General features: G+C 43.2%; 1 protein-coding gene across 1 annotated transcript; it reads right to left on the reverse strand.

Annotated features, from left to right (window-relative positions):
• Positions 1 to 18219: 18219 nt before the first annotated feature.
• On the reverse strand, positions 18220 to 22785 carry LOC124615309 (allergen Tha p 1-like). The gene is made up of 2 exons (XM_047143097.1): positions 22538 to 22785; positions 18220 to 18526 (listed from the first exon to the last, which is right to left on the reverse strand). The coding sequence occupies exons 1-2, from the start codon at positions 22722 to 22724 to the stop codon at positions 18336 to 18338; spliced, it is 378 nt and encodes a 125-aa protein (XP_046999053.1). The 5' UTR covers positions 22725 to 22785; the 3' UTR covers positions 18220 to 18335.
• Positions 22786 to 23852: the final 1067 nt, after the last annotated feature.

The raw sequence follows: 23852 nt of genomic DNA on the forward strand, positions 1-23852 counted from the left end.
GCGAAATCGGACTTGCACTCGCTGAATTAGGTTCTGGCGATTGTTGGGTTTCTTTATGTCGAACATTGCTACTGTCACATACCACTAGTGTGTTATGAACTCCGTCTTGCACCCCCCTACACCGTCTCGTGGTCATTCTATTTGCTTCTGTATTCTTGACACTAAGTCCACGCGTGTCCATTTTCCTACTCCACAGAGGACTCATTTCCCCAAAACAGTTGCAGGAGGCTCTGTCCTAAGCCTTTCTCTATGTCCTTGTATTTCCAGTTTTGAGATCCAGCCATCAGGTGGTCTGAAATCTTTCTCTCCTTCCAGTTCCTTTATTCGGTTCTGAATTTTATTTAGCACCATTTCCCAGCTTCGATGGTTCTTCGAGATTCCTCACGTGCCTCATGTGTAATTCGCTTAGCAGTCCTTGCGATGATTTTCGCATCCTTCGCCTGTTTCCTCGCTTCTAAGATTTCCCGTTTTAACTCGATATGGAGTACCATCATTTGTTTTTACGTCTGCAAAATTTTATTTCCGGATTCTTCTCACAAATCCTTCACCTGTTTCTGTGTTTTTTCAATTTGTGCTTGTAAATGTTTAGCATTTGCTAGTTCGTCTTTCTTCAACCCTCCTAATTAATCGAGAATGCACAATATATCACCTCTCATCCTCCTAACGGGAGGTTTCTCTGCTTCCATATTAAATGATTGGCGAGAGGCTCTCCTTTGGTGATCTTGCCTGTTCCCGATTAAATGTTTCGTGCCAGTGTCTTTCTATCGGACTACCACCTTCTGATGTACACAAGGGTGGCCCACTATAATTTCTCCTAGTTACTTTCGGACTACAGAACTCTTCTGCCTGGTAGTTCCAGATGCTCACTGCTGCATCGATGTGTCTACTTGTTTATTCTTCGGCACCTTAGCGGCCTTGCACTGCTTTATAGTAACCAGTATAGTCTGCATATTGCAACTCGTTCTCTGGAATTGGCTGTCCAGCCAGAATAATGCTGACCACATGATTCAAAATATTTTTTTGATCGTTACTTTTTTTTGCGCTAATGTTTTGTTGCTGTTTTCCAACTTATTCTGTTGACTAGCTTTACGCGCTTTACGTCGTGTCAGCATCGACACAACTTCCTCACATACACCCTGATAATGAAAATAATCACAAATCTTATAAAGTACTGCACACTATCTGGACTTTAACTGTGGTTGACAGTACCTATTTGTTACCGACACTTGACAGCACCCAAATTTTCTTTCTCCTTGAGGTACAGGGAATTCAGTGGTAATATAACAATAAACTAATAGCCAACACAAACAACGTAGGAAAAAATCATTCTGAAACTAGAAGGTAAGATGAACAAACCGTAGAACATATATAATTAACTCTACCACGTGAATTTACAGTACACGAATTGCAACTTTAATCAAGCTAGGAGTAATTCCAGACAATTGGAATTTAATTTCATCACTGAGGTAGTGGCCACTCTTCTTACACACTCAGACATTAACAATTAACGCTGAAAGGATAAGTTCCCAACTACTTACAAAAGGTCTGAATTTGTGAACTATCCTGGACCACGGTCAACACTATTTATGTAAACCCCCGTGGGGGTTTGTAACGTATAGTTTGTGTGTGTGTGTGTGTGTGTGTGTGTGTGTGTGTGTGTGTGTGTGTGTGTGGTTGGCTACTGTTGTCACTGCACTGGAGTTGTAGAAATGATTCAGACGATCCTGCGATTCACAATCTACACCTTGGGATTTCCATAAAACGAAGTGTCGTGTTACGGCTTTACTTCACTTCAGTTTAACGCATCACACCAAAGATTCCTAACGGGATTCTACTAGAATGGACCACAACGTGAGTAACATAAATTATTTAACGTTAAAAAGCACAAGGAGTGCAAAAAAATTTATAAATATGAAGTACATATTCCTTAGACAGCGCCCCCAGTTATTAGACTGACACAAAGTTGGCTGATACTGCTTGGCGTTGTGGGACAGAAGACCTTTACCCTGACTGTCACTTTCAGAAAATACTCAGTGGACAAGTGAATGGAACTCAATACATTTATTGTGAGTATTTTGCTATCGGCTGAACGGGAGTGCGCGTATCACTTATTGTGGTACGGACAGCACTTACACTGCACGGGTGATCGGCTCGCTGGAGGTGTTGGGCACTGTGCAAATGACGTACGTAGCAAACCAACACCTCGCCTACACAGTGGACGTACTGTGCTGCCCGGAAACTCCTCGAGCTGAAACTGTCTCAATAGAGGACAGAAAAGATGTAAAGATTTCTGTTTGATCACTAGCCAGGAACAGAAATTCTATTCAAATATTATGTCTCAAAGAAGCACTGCAGTGTGTGTTAGATTCCACAGAGAGCTTACAGAGGTTACAAAATACCGGTTGGAGTCATTATTTCATCAACTGACTCGTGTGTGCATACATGAACTGCCACACTACTTCCCTCAAGTCGAATGGCTGATAAACCCGCGCAAGGATCTGAAAACCGCATCTAAAGGAACGAATTTCACACTGTGACATTCAATTTAAGGTCCAGCATTTAGCACAAATTATTCCTGCTCCTAACTGTTTGTAATACCACGTTTGACGTATATGAGTTTAACGTGGTGCTCCTGAATAGTGCCTCTGACTTCCATTAATTTAAATTTGGTACTTCTTGACAACACATCTGACTTGCGTCACTTGAAATTGGTACTTCAAACGGAACTCTTGACGTACGAATTCCAGGAAAGAATGGTAGTAATACTTGAAATGAGATCTTACGTTCAAAGCATACAATTTATTCTCAACAGATAAAGATGGGAACCTGACTACAACAATTGCTGATCACATTAAACATTAACCACAAGCTCCATTAAAACATCAATAATGAATTTAATTGAATTAATTGAGGTGTGTTTGTATACGGAAAAGAAGGAAATAGAAACCAACAGGTTTACTACTTATCGTTCACGAGACAAGTGACTGTACTGCGGTGTCATGGCAGCGACGACGACCTACGCTGATCGGCGTGCGTTCTGCATATCGGGTCTGTGCTAAACCTGCTCTACGCTGTAATAATTTTCAGAAAAATTCTATCCCAGTTTAAGTTAAAGGGACGATGGCACGCGTCAAGAGCAATAGCAAAACATTTCTTTAAACTTGTGCAAAGCTCAGTATAAAGTGAAGACAAACTTCTGAGGAAGAGTAAACCATATGATCCTAAGTGAAGATCCCGAATAATCACTTAGAGCCAAAACTCCCCTAACGTGGATCAGCAAACGAAGAGTCCTTTCCGCTCACCGCGATCATAACTAGTAAATGTCAAATGTTGCAGCTATGAACATAACTTAGTATGTCACACTGAATGGTAAACGGAAAACAGTCTACTTTGCTGTGCCCTTGCTGTTTACCAAGCACAAGTTCCTCCTGTCCGTTGCCAAGGCAGCTGGACCTAGAGATACTTGTTTATCTCGTAAAGCAGTCCGCCTGCCTCAGAAAATAAAGAAATTAATCTGAAGAGTGAAATAACGAAGGAAAAACGCCAGACTCTGCAGTTGGCTATTATGAAACTTCACATTTACCCATTTTCTATAAAACTCTCCGTTCAACCCCGCATGTTGTTGCAGCCGGCCGATGTGGCCGAGCGGTTCTAGGCCCTTCAGTCTGGAGCCGTGCGACCGCTACGGTCGCAGGTTCGAATCCTGCCTCGGGCATGTATGCGTGTGATGTCCTTAGGTTAGTTACGTTTAAGTAGTTCTAAGTCGCATAGTGCTCAGAGCCATTTGTTGCATTTGATGCTTACCAGGGAAACGTCTCGTACCGCCCCTCTGCCGCCATGGCGTATAAGCCAGTGAGCATTTAGCTTCCCAAACGTTACTAAAGTCAACAGTTCGGAGTATCTCTACAAAAAACTTCTGAGAAAAATAGACGTAACATACAGGGAAAGACGGGTGATACACGATATGTACAAGAACCAAGAGGGAAAAATAAAACTGGAAGCGAAGGAAGAAGATCTGAGTTTAAAAATGGTGCAGTCCTTTCTCCGTATTGTTCAGTTCATACAACGAGGAAGCAGCGACGAAATTAAAAGAAAGGTTAAAAGGGTGGGGGGGGGGGAAGATGTTAGAATTCAGGGTGAAACGATATCAGCGATAAGATTAGCTATTCTCGCTGAAAGTGAAGAAGAGTTACAGGGTTCAGTGAAACGACCAGCGTAGTGAGTACAGAATACAGATTGAGAGAAACGGGAAGAAAGAAGAAAGTAATGAGAAGTAGCCAAAATAAGAGTAGCAAGAAATTTATATCAAAATTGGTGGTCCTGAAATAGACTAACATATAAAAGCGCTGCTTTTGAAGCACAATAACCCATGACGGACGAAGATAGCTGGACATACTAAAGGCCGACTAGCACAGGCAAAGATGACATTCCTTGTCAAACTAAGTCTAGTATCAAATGTAGGCCTTAATTTGAAGGAGCAATTGTTGAGAAAGGACATTTGCAGCACAGCGTTATATGGTAGTATATTATGAACAGCGGGGTAACCGGAGCGGAAGAGAATCGAAGTGTTTGGGATGTGGTGGTACAGAAGAATGTCGGAACTCAAACGAACTGATAAGACGAGGAGTGAGGATGTTCTCCGCAGAACCGGTGAAGAAATGAACACACGGAAAACACCGACATGAAGAAAGAACAGGATGGTAAGACATTTATTACAGCACCAGCGAATAACTTCCGAGAGCTGTGGCGGATAAAAACTAGGTGAAGACAGAGATTGGAACAATGCAGAAGATGTCTGAGGACGTAAGCTCCAAGTAATACTTTGACATGAAGAGGTTAGCGCACGAGAAATAGTGGCTGGCCGCTTCAGAACAGGTAGTAGAGTAACGACTGAAAAGAAATATAAAACCGCTGGTAACAACACTAAGTATGAATAACATCAACGCATTGTGGTGGCCATTCTACCGTTAGAGAATTTCGACTCTAATCAATTACATATCTGCCGATGGAGTGTACGTTTGAAACGTTACATTGACATCCGACCAGGTCTACTGGACGCTTCGTTCTTTTGTCAGGTAATGTATGTAAGGTTCTTCCACTAACACTATTTATGTTTGTTCTATATCTAGTACTAAACCACTGTATCGATCACGGCCAAATTTGGTACTGATATCGCTGTGTGGAAAGAACCACTACGGGGGTACGAACGAGTTACCTCTCACTGGTACGGGGGTGAAAAAGTAGCGCAGTGCATGACCCGCAAATAGCCAAACTATATTCATCCAGTATTTGAGAACGAAAGAACTTACTGACTTAAGATGAACTTTGCTCCTAATTTCAAGCCTGCTACCTTCAGAAAACGATGAAGGGAAAAAAGTTCATTGCTTACTATATTTTAAGTGCTCCTGCTGTAGCACTACCGCATCAGGGAGCACCTTTTAATTTAATTCTGTTTACTATTCTCTTTACAACACATTTTATAGACACTATTCACATATGTCACTGAATGTTCATTAACAATGAGATGGATGAAAACGAAACTGCAGGTGATATTCGAAAGAGATACAGGTCAACTAAGAGTAAAAATATGTGTAGAATGTGTTAAGTGTATGAGAAACACACTGAGGTGCCAAGTCATGAGATTCCTCCAATTATAGTGTCGGACCTCCTTTTGCCCGGCGTAGTGCAATAACTAGAGTGCCATGGATTCTACAAGTCGTTGGACGTCACCTTCAGACATGTTGAGCCATCCTGCCTGTATAGCCGTGTATAATCGCGAAAGTGTTGCTGGTGCAGGATTTTGTGCACAAAATGGTCTTTCATTACGTCCCAGAAATGTTCTATGGGATTAAAGTCAGGCGATCGGGGTTGGCCATGAGTTCGAATTGTCCAAAATGTTCTTCAAACCAATTGTGAGAACAGTTGTGGCCCGGTGACATGACGCTTGGGAGCATGAAGTCCGTGAATGGCTGCAGATTTTCCCCAGGTCAATGACTTGTTCATTTGGACCAGAGGACACAGCCCATTCCATATAAACACAACCCGCATAATTATGGCGCCTCAGCCAGCTTGCACAACTTGGCTTCGTGGGATCTACGCCACACCCAAACCCTGTCATCATCTGAAATCGGGACTCATCTCACCAGGCCAGCTGTTGTTAGCAGGCTTTCATTTTAGCAAGGGCACTCGTGTCGACCATCTGCTGCCATAGCCATTAACGCCAAATTGCATCCCATCCCCCCTTCCTCCTCCACTGTCCAAACCAATAAGCTCGTAGTACGTCCTACATAGAGTTCCGCTGTTATTTTAAGCATCTTTGTTTGTCTGTTAGCACTGGCAAGTCTGTGCAAACGCCGTTGGTCTCGGTTGTTAAGTGAACTACCATTCTGAATTAAAAGTCTTTAATTCAAGTCGTGCGACCACAGTCACATCGGAAACCTTTTCACACAAACCACCAGGGTACAAATGACATCTCTGCCATACTCCGTCATTTTGGACCTTGTGTACTTGATACTATCGCCGCCATCTGTAATGCTGCTATCGCTATCCCGTGCCTCTTGTCACCTCAGTGTATATGTGACATGCATGTATGGATTCCTGGATCGCTTTCAACCACACTTGCTACAAATCTTACTTACTACCTGGAAAGAAATACTGTGGCGATATGTAAGGGCAAACTCCAATTAGGAATGAGATAGACAAATGGAGAGGGAGGAGGGGAGGAAGATATGGACTTACTAAGAGGAGGAAGGGGGACCTGGGCAGAGAAAGTGGGAGGGGAGGCAGTGTACAGAGAAAGGGGGATGAGGAGATGGACGGTGAATGGGGGGAGCAGAACACGGACTGAGAGAAGGGAGGAGATGGACAGAGAGAGGTGATAGGAGGAGATGGAAAGAGGGAGGGGAAACGTGGTGAAGAGAGATATTGGCGATCAGAAGGTGCTTAAGGTAAGGAGGGAGGAGTAGATAACAGAGGAATAGAGGCTGTGGACAGAGAGAGAGAGGGAGGGAGGACCAGGACTCAGAGTGAGGATTAGATAAAGAGTGAGGAGGAGATAGAGTTGGAAGAGGCGATGGACAGAGGGGGGGAGCAGCAAATGGACGGAGAGAGAAGGGGGCAGGGATCGGATTGGAAGAAGAAGATGGAAAATGAGTAAGGGGAGGGGGGATGAAGTGGACAGAGAGGTTGGGGGACGAGCATATGTACTAATACAAGATAATAATAATGTTCTTCAGAAATGATTAGCATTTCAGTCACATTATTTCAGCATGTACACTACTGGCCATTAAAATTGCTACACCACGAAGGTGACGTGCTACAGTCGCGAAATTTAACCGAGGTAAAGAAGATGCTGTGATATGAAAATGATTAGACTTTCGGAGCATTCACACAAGGTTGGCGCCGGTGGCGACACCTACAACGTGCTGACATGAGGAAAGTTTCCAACCGATTTCTCATACACAAACAGCAGCTGACCGGCGTTGCCTGGTGAAACGTTGTTTTGATGTCTCGTGTAAGGAGGAGAAATGCGTACCATCACGTTTCCGACTTTCATAAAGGTTGGATTGTAGCCTATCGCGATTGCGGTTTATCGTATCGCGACATTGCTGCTCGCGTTGGTCTAGATCCAATGACTATTAGCAGAATATGGAATCGATGGGTTCAGGAGAGTAATACGGAACGCCGTGCTGGATCCCAACGGCCTCGTATCACTAGCAGTCGAGATGACAGGCATCTTATCCGCATGGCTGTAACGGATCGTGCAGCTACGTCTCGATCCCTGAGTCAACAGATGGGGGCGTTTGCAAGACAACAACCATCTGCACGAACACTTCGACGACGTTTGCAGCAGCAAGGACTGTCATCTCGGAGACCATGGCTGCGGTTACCCTTGACGCTGCATCACAGACAGGAGCGCCTGCGATGGTGTACTCAACGACGAACCTGGGTGCACGAATGGCAAAACGTCATTTTTTCGGATGAATCCAGGTTCTGTTTACAGCATCATGATGGTCGGATCCATGTTTGGCGACATCGCGGTGAACGCACATTGGAAGCGTCTATTCGTCATCGCCATACTGGCGTATCACCCGGCGTGGTGGTATGGGGTGCCATTGCTTACACGTCTCGGTCACCTCTTGTTCGCACTGACGGCACTTTGAACAGTGGACGTTACATTTCAGATGTGTTACGACCCGTTGCTCTACCCTTCATTCGGTCCCTTCGAAACCCTACATTTCAGCATGATAATGCACGACCGCATGTTGCAGGTCTTGTACGGACCTTTCTGGATACAGAAAATGTTCGACTGCTGCCCTGGCCAGCACATTCTCCAGATCTCTCACCAATTGAAAACGTCTGGTCAATGGTGGCCGAGCAACTGGGTCGTCACAATACGCTAGTCACTACTCTTGATGAACTGTGGCATCGTGTTGAAGCTGCATGGGCAAGCTCTGTTTGACTCAATGCCCAGGCGTATCAAGGCCGTTATTACGGCCAGAGGTGGTTGTTCTGGGTATTGATTTCTCAGGATCTACGCATCCAAATTGCGTGAAAATATAATCACATGTCAGTTCTGGTATAATATATTTGTCCAATGAATACCCGTTTATCATCTGCATTTCTTCTTGGTGTAGCAATTGTAATGACCAGTAGTGTATCTTGTCGCCTAGTAGGCACAGGGTCTCCCATAGGCCCTGATAACTTATTCCATGTGTAATGGCATCCGATGGCGGATGGTGTCCTGTGGTGCAGCCATCCATGCTGAATTCACCTTGTTCCAAAGTACATCTCACAATTTCGATTGACGACAAGTCTGGTGATCTGGCGGGCCAGGGAAAAAGGCTGACATCCTGTGACACTTAAATGGCACGTCTTCATGCAGCACCATGTCGTCATGCATTGTCTTGTTCAAAAATGGCATTTGGGGTGTTGTGAAGAAGGGGTATGGCTACTGATCACAGGATGTCATTAACTTAGGTCACACTGACCACAGTGCCCTGGATATGCAACAACTGTGATTTGTAGTTTTACCCAGTAGCACCCCACACCATATGGTCTTGAGCTGGTGCTTCATGTATCGCGCGAATGCAGTCATTGTGATGCCGCTCTCTCTGTCTGCGGCGAACCGTAATGCGGCCATCATTGTCTAACAAACAGAACCTAGATTCGTCCGAAAACACCATGATGCCATTCCTGTCCTTAGTGGCGTGGTTTCATACGCACTGCCATTTAGCATTTTCTGTACATTCGTCAAAGGAAGGTGGAGAAGTGGATGACACGCACGTAACGTATTGTCATCCCTGATAGTAAAGGATGTGCTCCACCCTTGTACCAGAGCCGAGGAGGCAGCAGATCTGTCCTGCAGTGAGATTCGGATGAAGTGTTTTGTCTTCTGGGGAGGGGGGGAGGGGGGAGGGGAAGGGGGGAAGAGCGGGGTGGTCTGGGTGGTGCGACATGACCTGTCTCGTCGTGCGCCGTGTTCTACGGCCTTCCGTGAACCATTCTACACTCTTCCGAATCACTTCGTCCCACACGAGCAGCAATTTCCCGGATGGATGCATCACATTCTCTGATGCCAATAATGCGCCCTATTTCTAACTCACTGATTAGACGGTAAGTTCACACGTCTACGAGGTATCCTGTACGTCCTTCGGTTTACAGCGACAACGAGAGCCGCAGGCACATTTAAGCTGTAGGTGGTGTTGCACCGTGATACAGATGTTGACCTTGAGCCAGCGGGCCGACATAGTTCAAATGCTAATCATTTCTGAAAAACATACAAATGTATATGTCTTGCGAATGTTTCGAGTTAGTCAAGGTGTTATACACTGAAGCGCCAAAGAAACTAGTATAGACATGCGTATTCAAATACAGAGATATGTAAACACCTATAGAAGGCAACAAGCGTCCGTAGCAGCTGTTAGATCGGTTACTGCTGCTACAATGGCCGTCTATCAAGATTTAAGCGAGTTTGAACGTGGTGTTATAGTCGCCGCAAAAGTAGACACAGCATCTCCGAGGTAGCGATGAAGTGGGGATTTTCCAATACGACCATTTCACTGTGAATATCAGGAATCAGGTAAAATATTAAATCTCCGACATCGCTGCGACGGGAAGAAGGCAATGCAAGAAAGGGACCAACGACGACTGAAGAGAATCCTTCAACGTGACGTAAGTGCAGCCCTTCCGCATATTTCTGCAAATTTCAATGCTGGACCATCAAAAGTGTAAGCTTGCGAACCATTCAACTTAACATCATCGATATGGGCTTCTGGAGCCGAATGCCCACTCGTGTACCCTTGATGACTGCAGGACACATAGCTTTACGCCTTACCTGTGCCCATCAACACCGATGTTGATGGCTGGAAACATGTTGCTTGGTCAGACGAGTCTCGTTTCAAATTGATGGACATGTTCGGGTATGGAGACAACCTTATGAATCCATGGACCCAGCATGTCAGCAGGGGACTGCTCAGACTGGTGGAGGCTGTGTAATGGTGTGGGACGTGTGCAGTCGGAGTGATATGGGACCCCTGATACGTCTAAATACAGTTTTGGCAGGTGACACGTAGTTAAGTAACATGTCTTATCACCTGCATCCATTCATGTCCATTGTACAGCCCGACTGACTCGGGCAATTCCAGCAGGACAGTGCGACGCCCCACACGCCCAGAATTGCCACAGAGTGACTCCAGGAACACTCTTCTGAGTTTAAATACTTCCGATGTCAACCAAGCTCCCATAGTTGAACATTACTGAGCATATGTGGAATATCTTGCAACTTGTTGTTCAGAAGAGGTCTCCAGCCCCTCGTTCTATTCCGGATTTATGGAGAGCCCTGCAGGATTCATGGTGTCAGTTCCCTCCAACACAACTTCAGACATGAGTCCAGTCCACGCCACATCGTGTTGTGGCACTTCTGCGTGCTCATGGGGGCCGTACGTGATATTAGGCAGGTGTACCAGTTTCCTTGGCTGTTCAGTGCATTTTTCTGTGCATGAGTGTATAATCCATAATGTCGTAGCTTGTCTTAAATTAACTACCCGTATTCATATGCAAGCCTGCTTATTTAGTATCAGTTTGGGAAATACATTCATTGACCATAGCGCTGTTTCATGCTACGAATGGACTGACTGAATTCGGGTGCAATAAAAACTTACTTTGAAAAGCTCAAAGCTGTTAGAACGGTGATTTTCTGGGCCAACTAGGCCGGAATATTTACCTCGGAAATCCAAAATATCTCAAGCGTCACTTACACCCACACACGCAAGTGTCTCCACAAGACACTGCTCTGCAGTGTTTCCACACAATTCTTTCTGAGTGGCTCGTCACTGAAATCGTCAGAGAGTGTAAGAGGAGATTCAGTGGTTCAAAACCTATCCGCATTACGACAAGTATGATATTCTGTTCTAACTGACAGTGAACCTGAGCCATTTCCTTGCGCTTGTGGTGTTAGAATGCCGTTCACAACCTGAGCTGGATCAAACCATTTGCTGAAGGGGAGGGTTCTATAAATTCTTGATAGCTGGAACGTATAGCTAACGGTGACTCTCAAAAATGTCAGCAAAGGATGTGAAGAGGAGCAACATGAACTTAGTGTTAATACCTACGAAACCTATTCAACCTAATGAAGACGGATTCCACCCCAGCTTACGGTACCGAGTGCATCTAGCTGCAAATTATTGCCCATTCCGAAATAAACTATACCGGTTGGCTGAGTTCTTTCGAACGACTAGTAGAGAAGTCGAAGGTAACTGGTTGCAGGGTTTCTATGATGCTTACAATTTGTATCAATGTTACTAAAAATGACGTCTGGGTTTGAGGTGGGTGGAAAATCTGAAGCAGATAATTCAGCGATTCTGTGTCAAGAGAGGCTACAAAATGGTTCAAATGACTCTGAGCACTATGGGACTCAACTTCTGACGTCATTAGTCCCCTATAACTTAGAACTACTTAAACCTAACGAACCTAAGGACATCACACACATCCATGCCCGAGGCAGGATTCGGACCTGCGACCGTAGCGGTCTCGCGGTTTCAAACTGCAGCGCCTAGAACCGCACGGCCACTTCGGCCAGCCAGAGGCTACAACTTGCTAGAATTCTGTTATAGGAATGAGAGCTGCAGAGCCCCACTAAACACATCAGGGAAACATTATCTATAGAAGGCAGCTGCTATTCTATCTCGGAAACCAGTAGGACATTTGCCCATATTGTTTTTGCTTGAAATGAGCCATACAATCGTATCTCTGAGTACGGCCCTGGAACGCCCGTATGCTTGAAAAATATGGGTTGTGTACTACTTATGTTGGAGTGCACTAATAACAATTGTGAGTGGGATTATCTTGCTTTATGAAATGACCGTTGTGTTAGATATTCATTCAAATAACATGTCTCTCAATTGATGTATCCATTTTCTGCTGCTATCAGGAATCTATATAATCTGACTGACTCTGCGAGAGGACTGAGAAACTTAGCTTCGTCGCAGTCTCCATTCCACCAGATGAATAACAATATGTGTCAGCTGGTATGTTAAATCTACCATAGTATTCTGAGTATACCTGCTCCGGAGGAAATTTAATGAAAATTACTTTCTTACTGTGATATGTTCCCACTAGAGACAGCGGTTTGATTTTTATTCGGGGAATACGTATAAAAATTACTTTATGTGTGCTCTGCCTCCGAAACCAATCGGAATAAGCCTATATCAATGTTTTTGGTTCAAGTGAGTGGTACTGTCTATATCCAAATATCGATTATTCCTGTGGACCGCGTCGTTTTCATAAGTTAAACAAAAAGTAAATGCGTAGTACGGACTCGTCTTAGCCAATGTCGGCTGCCAGAGCTATATTCCTGCTTTTTCAAGATGTATTCATTTCCATTGATCGTGACTGGGCCAAACATCTCACGAAATAAGCATCAAACGAAAAAACTACAAAGAACGAAACTCGTCTGGCTTGAAGGGGGAAACCAGATGGCACTATGGTTGACCGGCTAGATGCCGCTGCCATAGGTCAAACGGATATCAACTGCGGTTTTTTTTTACATAGGAACCCCCATTTTATTACATATTCGTGTACTACGTAAAGAAATATGAATGTTTTAGTTGTACCACTTTTTTCGTTTTGTGATAGATGGCGCTGTAATAGTCACAGACGTATAAGTACGTGGTATCACGTAACATTCCCCCAGTGCGGACGGTATTTGCTTCGTGATACATTACCCTTGTTAAAATGGACCGTTTACAAACTGCGGGAAAGGTCGATATCGTATTGATGTATGGATATTGTGATCAAAATGCCCAACGGGCGTGTGCTATGTATGCTGCTCGATATCCTGGACGACATCATCCAAGTGTCCGCATAGTGACGTTATTTAAGGAAACAAGAAGTGTTCAGCTACATGTGAAACGTCATCCACGACTTGCAACAAAAGATGATGCCCAAGTAGGTGTTTTAATTGCTGTCGCGGCTAATTCGCTCATCATTGGCAGACAAATTGCGTGAGAATCGGGAATCTCAAAAACGTCGGTGTTGAGAATGCTACATCAACATCGATTACACCCGTACCATATTTCTATGCACCAGGAATTGCATGGCGACGACTTTGAACGTCGTGTACAGCTCTGCCAGTGGGCACAAGAGAAATTACGGGACGATGACATATTTTCTGCACGCGTTCTATTTAGCGATGAAGTGTCATTCACCAACAGCGTTAAAGTAAATCGGCATAATATGCACTATTGGGCAACGGAAAATCCACGATGCCTGTGACAAGTGGAATATCATCGACCTAGGCGGGTTAACGTATTGCTCGGCATTGTGGGAGGAAGGATAATTGGCCCCATTTTATCGATGGCAATCTAAATGTAGCAATGTATGCTGATTTCCTACGTAATGTTCTACCGATGTTACTATAAGATGTGTCACTGCTTGACAGAATGGCGATTTACTTCCAACTTGATGGATGTCCCCGCACATAGCTCGCGTGCAGTTGAAGCGGTATTGCATATCATATTTCATGACAGGTGGATTGGTCGTCGAAGCACCATACCTTGGCCCGCACGTTCACCGGATCTGACGTCCCCGGATTTCTCTCTGTGGGGAAAGTTGAAGGATATTTGCTATCGTGATCCACTGACAACGCCTGACAACATGCGTCAGCGCATTGTCAATGCATGTGCGAACATTACGGAAGGATAACCACTCGCTGTTGAGAGGAATGTCGTTACACGTATTGCCAAATGCATTGAGGATGACGGACATCATTTTGAGCTTTTATTGCATTAATGTGGTATTTACAGGTAATCACGCTGTAACAGCATGTGTTCTCAGAAATGATGTGTTCACAAAGGAACATGTGTCACATTGGAACAACCGAAATAGGATGTTCAAACGTACCTACGTTCTGTATTTAATTTGAAAAACCTATCTGTTACCAACTGTTCGTCTAAAATTGTGAGCCATATGTTTGTGACTGTTACAGAGCCATCTATCACAAAGCGAAGAAATTGGTCCACCTAAAACATTCATATTTCTTTACGTACTACACGAATGTGTAATAAAAATTGGGGTTCCTGTTTTAAAAAAAGCAATTGATATCCGTGTGACCTATGGCAGCGCCATCTAGCGGGCCAACCATAGCGCCACCTGGTTTCCCCCTTCAAGCTAGACGAGTTTCGTTCTTTGAAGTTTTTTCGTTTGACGATTGTTTCGTGAGATATTTGGCCTGGTCACGATCGATGGACCACCCTATATATAATGAATATGCTGTAAACTATTTGTTGAGACGACAATATATTTATTTTCGTTATAAATTTGTTTTACATGTTTCAAGCGGTCTGTAAATGTATAGTATTCCTTTTCTTGAGATCGTTTTTAATTTTTCTGTAGTTATTTACACTCATTGTCGTAGTAAATGATTAAGTGATAAAGTTATTTCTGTTTGGACAATGCTTCACTTACATTACTGATCACTTTACCAAAAATTTCCTAAAGCAGCTTCATTATGATCCTGGATACTCAAGTTCTGTTTACGGAGGAGAAATTTATAATTCCCGAAGTTGGCTGCAATTTTCTATAGCTTCTTAAACATTAATGTTTGAATTCTTTGTTTGTATTTAGATATGAGATCTGAAGAATCTGTACTGTCGACAACTACGACTTTTAAGTTACTTCAACGATAAATCATCATATACACTACGCATGAATCGATCTAACTCTTCTCATTTTTAACTCAGAGTCATTGCTCTAGCTGCTACATTGCTACAATGCATTGCTCTTCAGCCGCTGCGCGTAAAGTGGGGTACACTGTTTTAATTTAAAACATTTATTAGCATATCCGGATTCTGGAAGAATAAAAGGATTATTTCCCCATGCAGACCTAAAGAGGTACTTTTAAGGAAAGTGTGTCAAATTAAATGAAAAGTCTGTATGAAGTATTTGGGTGTTAAAAAAAATTGAAGTGCGAAGGACAGCATGCCTCAGCTACTGTGATAGGTTAAATGACAGCATGCCAAGCATCTGTGATAGTTTAATGAACAGTATGCGATTGCTTCTGTGATGGTACAGGGATATTTAGAAAAGTAAATGGAACTGTAGCTATTGCTGCTGTGAAGAGTTACGGGTTATCTGTCTACGCGATGATCACCAAAGAAGCTTGTGCGTGTGAAATAATATACATTCAGGGAGTGTTAATCTCCAGTGATAGTAAGTTTACTGAAACTATATGATCGAATACGGCGCTTGCGTGTGAAGTTAGTGTTTGTAAACTGACAGTTCACGGGAGAACAAATGAACCGCGTTAGGAAATTAGAATCGATTGCAACTGTCCACAGACATAAAGACTCACTGGTTTTTTTTGGCGCGAGCTAAATTCTATTCAAGAGAATTTAATTAACTAGCTTAGTGTATGTTTATAAAATTAGAGTTATTAAGAAAGTTCTTCATTGAATTTATAATAATGTGTCATTTTCCAGTTGGATTTGTTTATTGCTATATTGCGTTCATGTATGTTCATGAGAAAATGCGGCAATCGGAGTATAAAAGAGAAAAATTTGATCGTCCATCACTACTAACAAAGATTAATTTCAGCTGGAGAGGTCATGCAGCAAGAGTTAATTAAACGTTCTCTTTCAGCAAAATTTCATTGTAATCATGTATGAATAAGATATAATTTTTTTTGAAATTGTCTCAAATAATAAAGTTTTTAATATTCTGACATGCTATCCACATTCTTACTTGAAACCAAATTAGGAAAGATTCAGATCTACTTCCACCTGGAAAATCCAATGAAACACAAAAAAAACGAAAAAAAAGTAAAACCAGGATTAGAACCTTTCGGCTTACTCAAGAAGATGGATGAAATTATCCATATTTTCAAAAATTGTTTTCCGATCTGTGGTTGTGATATTGTGTAACTGCAGCATCGATTAAGACACCTAGGTGTGGAAAGTATAAGACGAATGGATTTTCCCATTCCTCAGATGGAAGATTGGATGGATCAGGTCCATATTTGAGTTCAAAATGAATCTGGAAAATTTCGACTAACCATTCTCTTCCAGGAATCTTTAATAGTTGACCATTCCTTAGACGAATTTCGATTGTTTCATGCCACAGTCCTGAGTACCTGTTCCTGAGGTTCCTTATGGTCTCTCAAATCCGTCACGTATCCTGTCCGGTACGCCAATTCGACGCCTGTCCTCCGCGCCGTGTCCCATGTTCCTGTTCGATCAGTTTCACCACAATTCAGCAAGACATCGATGAAGAAACTTTTTCAGAAGATTGTAAAAATTTGCATGTGTAAAGATTTTTTTTTTTTTGGCTATGAGGCAGATTTTATCTTTCCTATGAATTCTAGAATATCTCTCAAATTTCTAAATTATTCTGTCTTTCCTATCATCTGTGATACCTAGTTGGGGCTTAAGCCTCCAGGTTTTCCGGGGTTTCCCTGTGAAGGCCAGTTCCTGAAAAGGTAGACCTGATTAACAACTATGTAAGTCCATCTTCCCTGGTTGTGTACGTGGGATGCGGGTATGCCCCAGTACACTTGAAAGCAACAACTAGGTATCTAGGTAACGAAGATCGGTGTTACCTATACCAAATCTCTTTCAATTCTTGTAATCAAAATATCTTACTAACTTCTTAAAATTTATAGGAACGTATGTTCCACAAATTCTAACGAGTTAGCTAAGCCAATAGTTAGCTCGCGAAGTGGATACATATCAACTTTGCTCGCTGCGAGGGGCGATGTAATGTCTCTTGCAGCGGTCTCTCCGCGATATTTTCAGAAATTTTTTATAAATTATGTAACTCAGTACATATCTCGAAATATCTCTTCTTATCTTACCGATTCCTAAACTTTAATATACGATGATTATCAATGCAAAGTAGTTTCAAGCCCTGTTATTCCTTGGAGCGTGCATTTACTGCATGGAATAGCTTTTCTGCTATCTATGTTTTCTCTTATGAAAAGAATGATTTAGATCTTGCCGATTTGCAGGAAAGAACGAAGATGTATATGTATGTATTGTTGAGCTAGTAGCCATCTTGATGAGATTCTGCATGAGAAGGAATTTAATACATGAACTAAACTAAAGTAAGTGTGTTCGCGTATTATTTAACTGATTATTATTGACAGTGTCTGCTTACTACGCTGTTTTGCACGGGATCAGTGGGGAACGTCTGATTTACACTGGACGAACCTGCCGTTTTGTATGCTGAAGATATCCTGCTTATTACTTTCAATAAATAGGCTAACACGGTCTTACCAGCAGATCTCCGGTCTTCCCCATGTGATCAGCGAAAGTTAATAATTATTACAAATGTTTCCAGGGGATCGACTGACAATTTTCGTCGCACCGAGTCTTCGAAATTGCTTCACTGCCTTATGGAATTTAAGTTAAGCTCAATTTAATCAGGACAGAACAGTATTGAACTTTGTGAATGTGATAAGCCTGCTTTGGGAATGAAAATTCCCTTAATATACGCATGTCTTTTACTATCCTCCATCTACGCGCAGGTCGCCGAAGTGGCGTCAAATCGAAAGACCTGCACCAGGCGAACGGTCTACACGACGGGAGGCCCTAGCCACACGACATTTCCATTTTATTTTTTTACTATCCTGATCAGTGAAGCTGAATCAGGCCGGTGTGAGAGACGTTTTTAAATTTTAGATCCCACAAAAAATATTAAAACTGGTTAAATGAAGAACAAAGCCTCTTTTGACTAACGTGTTTTATTTAAAAACATTAGGCGGGTTTATCCGCATAACAACAGTTTACATAATTTAAATGTTTTGGAGCTATCACAGTACAGCCCGAAAAGTGCCCTGGAGTTCAAGCGGAGACCTTCTTCAGTTCCTCGCCATACTTCTGCCTGTAGGTGCCGGTGGGGTCGTACTTGTTCTCCAGCGGCGTCCACAGGTCGGGCTTCTCCTTGATGAGGAACCTGATCACCTTCTCGGCGCCAGCCTTCTGCTTCTCGTTACACTTGGCGCACTCGTTGGTCAGCGCATCAGGAATGGCGGCTGTGAACAGACAATGATTGGAGTTAGACCAGATTAGTCAGTGCACTTTACGAATATGGGTTAACGAAGTAGTTCGAAACGAAAGAAAAGCTCCGACTAGTGGAGGGTGAGGATGGAAACAGCCATGTCCTTATCAAATGAAACATTGCGTTTGCATTAATATACTTGGGAAAGAGCATCAGAACTATGTATTCATTACTGCGCAGGGAATTGAACGTTTCTTCTATCGAATGCAGCTCTAGCACCTTAACCATTGCGTGACCGATCTCGGTTATTGACAATAAAGGAAGTCATAGACATAGCGTTAAGTTAAGCATTCAGATTAAGAGGGTAGACGTCCAGAGAGAGCCAAAGGAGGGTGAGCTGTTGTAACACATAATTGTTTTGAAGAAATTATACGATCAAGCTGGCAGTAGGTTTGGGAGAGTCCCATTTAGGAGTCCTTGGTAGCGGGTTTCCACTACCGTCATTCGACTGAGTAAAGCTTTTGCACCTCAACAATTTTTTTTTTTTTTTTTTTTTTTTTTTTTACATACGGCTGCGTCCGAATAAATAAGCGAGCGCTGAAAAACCCCACAGTGCAACAGCTACCTACTGGTAATTTACACATGGATTGAATTGTGTGGCTCCTATTATTTCGATTGTAGCAGGACAGCAGATATGAAAAGTAGATCTTTTTCCCATCTTCTTCCCACTATGGAAAACAGACTCATTCAGTAGTGGGGATGTACGACGGTAAACGGAACTAGTATGCGCAACGTTTAGTGGAAATTATTAATACTGTTAAAAATGTACAGCATAGAGTAACTTACACCGGGAAGAGCTGTAGACCCGAATTGCTTCAGCAACATCTAACGATATGCGTTCCTTTCATATTTGGCGCCGTGAAGCGACGGCGAAGAAAGGATTCGCATACGTGTACGGTCATTTTTATTTACGGTGTTTCACAATTGTAGTTACAGGCTGCTGGGAGTGCAGAGGGTACTTAAAGTTTGATAAGTAAACCATGTCCAGAAATTTAGTTTGGATCTAATGTATCTGATGATCGGATCGCGGTGCGCACCCAGCGGAGACAATGAGCTCTGCTTGTTTGCTCCTTGGGAGATCACGGCGTGGGCAATGTTTCGAGTACTGTCGGGTTCTGTTCTGCGAGTGAATTCCTCTTCAAAGTCGAGAGCGCAGTGCGTCGATGAAGCACCACAGTCAACCCTTCTGGTTCCGTGCGTACCAGTTTCTATCAGCCTTTGTAGTTGGACTGAAATGGTACGTGATGCCAAGTTACAACGGTGATTGCCGTACCGTACCGTACCGTGAACCAGGAGGTGTGAAAGTATTCCAATCTTCAATCTTATTTTACGAGTATAAATCCAAATTGGACATTTCCGGACTTTCGTTCCATTTCAAAACTTTGTTTACTGAGTCCCATCTACAAACACTAGAAGCCTGTAATAGGAAATGTTAATCAACCTATACAGACGGCAGGAAGTCCTATATCAAATAGTAGTTTTTTTTACATGAATTACGTCTTAAAACAACTCTGACTCAGGGTAACCCATCTAAGAGACCATCGGCAGGCTTTGTGCAAGCACTAAAACAAGTCATATAGTTTGGCTCTATTCTGTGAGGTATTCGTGATGTGTGAGGTTGCTGCGTGACGTCCTAACGAACAGTTTATCTTCATTATCTACTGGGGTCTTCACAGGTTATGTACCTCACGTCACCACATAGGAAAAGTTCTACCGTGGACACATGATAGACTATTTTATTCTTTTTCAAGGTAGCCCGCTGGCTCCGATGCAGATGCTTGAACAGTTTTCAAACACCAGGCTCACAAGCCGTGCCCACACAAACACACACATAAGGTGTAAATCATTCATATCCGACCACTGGTACACCTACCTCCCTAACTTCACAGAAACTCTCTTCCAGAGAATGGTGCACTAGTGCTCGTACAAGAAAAGATAGTGAGGCGAAATGGCGTTGCCACAGCCTAGGTGTCTCTTTCCAGAAGAGCTATCAAAAGCTAGTGCAGCGCAGCGAAGTGTGTAGGAAACTACTTGCAAAGTTTGGAAGGTAGACGATAGGTACTAACAGAATAGCTATGAGCGTATGTCGTGAATTCGTCTTGCATAGCTCAGGAGGTAGAAACGATGTCCACGAGAGGTGACGTCCTCGGTTCGACGCCCGGCTCCACGCAAAGTTTTAATCTGCCAAGATATTTCCAAAGCTGGTACACTCATCAGCAGAGTTCATTCCTTCTGGGCTCTTGGTACTTCTGTCACATTTGTTGCTTGCATGCTGCTTTTGTCTTAAAATCAGTACGATGGACTTCCACATTTGCTAGTCAATAATTAGTGAGTGCAGTTGTGAAGCAAGGAGAAAAGATACTAGCAACTATTTACATTTGATAGTTTGGATGTATGCAGTAGAGAAAGAGAAAAAAATGAAATTTCTAGAAATGTCCTAAGAAAATAAATGAAATTAAATATTCAGAAGAATGCTTGTGTTTAAAGTTCTTTCAAAAAGTAGCACTCATAGTACAAGTTCACCCAAACAAAGATACTGTGCAATTGCAAATATTTCAGAAGTATATATCCTGGCATTCCCTTGAAGTGATTAACGAACTCACCGACTACCCAATCTGACTGAAAAGTGTTCTCAATCTCACCTTTTTCGAATAAGAGTCTAGAGTTATAGACAATTCAGTGCCTCGGATGGGAAATAGAATCAGATAAATAAAGCGTGCCGTTATTTACGTGAGACATTGGCGTGCGAATGTAAAATATATACCTTCGTCGAGGTGCTAGTGACGCTGCATAGATAGCAATGCTCATGGCTTCAAAACACATTTTCTTATGCCACGTCTTCCAGTTAAAGCCTCAGTGCCTCATGAATAAAATCGACTGTTCAATTGGACTGGAGTTGTAGTGGTCATCTACCTGATGACTGATTTGTTGAATCTCTCCATGCTACTCTAAAATAACGCTATTGATCTCTATATCACCATAACCTTCGTCAATTTTACCTGCTTATTGTAGTCATAAGCTTTCCCCCTCGACTATTACCGACCTCTTATGTCTCTTCACTACCAAAGTAACGATTCCTTGATGCATCATGATGTACCCTATCAGCCGATCTCTTCTTTCAGTCAATCTGTGTTACAAATTTCTTTTCCCCAGTTCGATTCAGTACCTTTTTACAACTTGTCGGATTTATGTATCTTTCTAATCTTCAGCGGTCTCCTGTTGCATCACATTTCCAAAGGTTCTATTCTGCTCTTGTGTGAACTGTCTTATCATCAACGTTTCATTGCTCTTCAAAGAACTTCAGAAAAGACCTCCTATCGTTTAAATGTGAATTTTATGTTAACTAATTTCTGTCTTCAAAAATGCTTACTTGCTATTTCAAGCCAGCGATTTTTAATCTCTCTACTCAAGGTGTCTCCACTTATTTTGCTGTCCAACCAACAAAAATCATTTACTTATCTCATTCTTTTTGCATCGCCTGATTGAATTCAATGATAATCCTTTACTCTTGTGATACTTTGTTCATGTTCATTTTATAATCTCTTTTCAAGACATTACCCACGTTCAAATGCTCTCCCAAGCCCTGGCAGAATCGCAACAACATCGACGAAGCCCGAAGTTTCGATTTCTGCTCCCTGAACCTTAGTTTCCTTTTGAATTATCTCCATGATTTCCCACACAGCTTATTCATTTTCCAGGCAGTATGACACAGGATAGGCTAAAGCCCTGCCACACTCCCTTTCGACTACTGCTTCCCTTTCATGTCTCTCGACTACTATAACTGCTGTATGGTTTCTATATAATTTGTAGATAACCTCTCACATGCTGTATCATATTCTGCAATCTTCGAAATTTCAATGTGTCTTCAATATTATCCAAAGCATAGGAGGAACAGTTTACCAAAAATGCTACTAAAATATTTTCCGTAGTCAGAGAATTTGTGTGGTCGAGCAAAGGTCCAAAGGCCGCCGCCAGGCGTACTCACCCTTGAGCTCTTTGCCGTCAGCCGTGCAGGACGTGTCGGCGTCCGACAACAAACACTCGTGGTACTTTTTGAGCAGGCGGTCGTTGTGCAGGATGTCGTCCAGGTCGATGTTGTCGTACTTGGTGGTGTAGGCGGCAACAGCAGCCACCAGGCACACCAGCGACAGGGCGAAAGCGCAGCTCTTCATCGTTGTGGGTGGGAGGTGTTGCGGCGGGTCGCAGTGGAGAGAGTCGTCGTTCTCAGCCTCCGAGCGGCTCTTTATACCCGGCGCGCCACGGGTGACGTCACGCAGTTTGGCGAAGCGGCTGTTGCCCACCCAGGTGACCCTGTCTTCAGCGAGCACCTCGCCCTCCGCCATCAATCCCGCGACGTGGGAAGGGGGCCGTTCTTCGAAAGCTGTCACAACGGACAGCTTAATGCGGCCTCTTTTTGCTCGCCGTTTCATGCTTTCGCACTTGGGGCCAGGTCATTCGGTGCCTTCGCCTCGCGTATGCCTGTTCTTCTTTGCTGTCTCGTCTTCGTCGAATGTCAGCGTTTGTTTTTCACATTAGCATCTCGTCCCTAGTCTTAACGCAACCTAGCTTTGTCTACGGCCTGTATCACCTTGGCAATGACAGAACGAAATAAACAGAATAGTGTGAAATCAAGAAACGAAGGCCGTGTAGTCCACGATCAGTATGACAATCTAGTAAAAACTCCCTGAAAATTGAGGCAATCTTCCCACCGACGCACCAGGCTGAAGATGGCTGTTTGGTAAAACAACGTAGCCTGCTGCGTGAAGAAGTCGTTAACTGGCAGCTACACATCATCGTCAAGTAGAAATCGTCATCTTTCCAACGCCTTTTTAAGGGGCCGAAGGCTTTTCATTCGTACGGAGAGAGATCTTGGCTATAGAGCAGGTCCTCGAGTGTCATCCACTTCAGTTGCTGTAACATTTTCGATAGGTGTGGCTCTTGTGTCGCATCATGATCAGAACGAAATTTAGAGCATCATTCCACAACGGTGGTTTTCGATAGACATGCTGCCCAATGCATATTCTTCAATGGATGTATAATAAAAATGACTCTGAGCACTATGGGACTCAACTGCTGAGGTCATTAGTCCCCTAGAACTTAGAACTAGTTAAACCTAACTAAACTAAGGACATCACAAACATCCATGCCCGAGGCAGGATTCGAACCTGCGACCGTAGCGGTCTTGCGGGATGTATAATAGTGTTTGTTCTTCGGCAGCCAAGGAATAATAGCACACTGCTCCTGTTTGGAGGCATACTTCACCGCACGCACATCGTAAATATACGAATACCACGCTAATC

This window comes from Schistocerca americana, chromosome 5 (assembly GCF_021461395.2).
Source record: "Schistocerca americana isolate TAMUIC-IGC-003095 chromosome 5, iqSchAmer2.1, whole genome shotgun sequence".
In the NCBI taxonomy this organism is placed as follows: Eukaryota; Metazoa; Arthropoda; class Insecta; order Orthoptera; family Acrididae; genus Schistocerca; species Schistocerca americana.

Bases quoted from the DNA above. Each gene is read 5' to 3' on its own strand.
- LOC124615309 (XM_047143097.1), bottom strand. From the start codon at position 22,724: ATGAAGAGCTGCGCTTTCGCCCTGTCGCTGGTGTGCCTGGTGGCTGCT. The intron at 18,527-22,537 runs GTGAGTACGCCT...GTCTGTTCACAG, and splicing joins TGACGGCAAAGAGCTCAAGG to CCGCCATTCCTGATGCGCTG.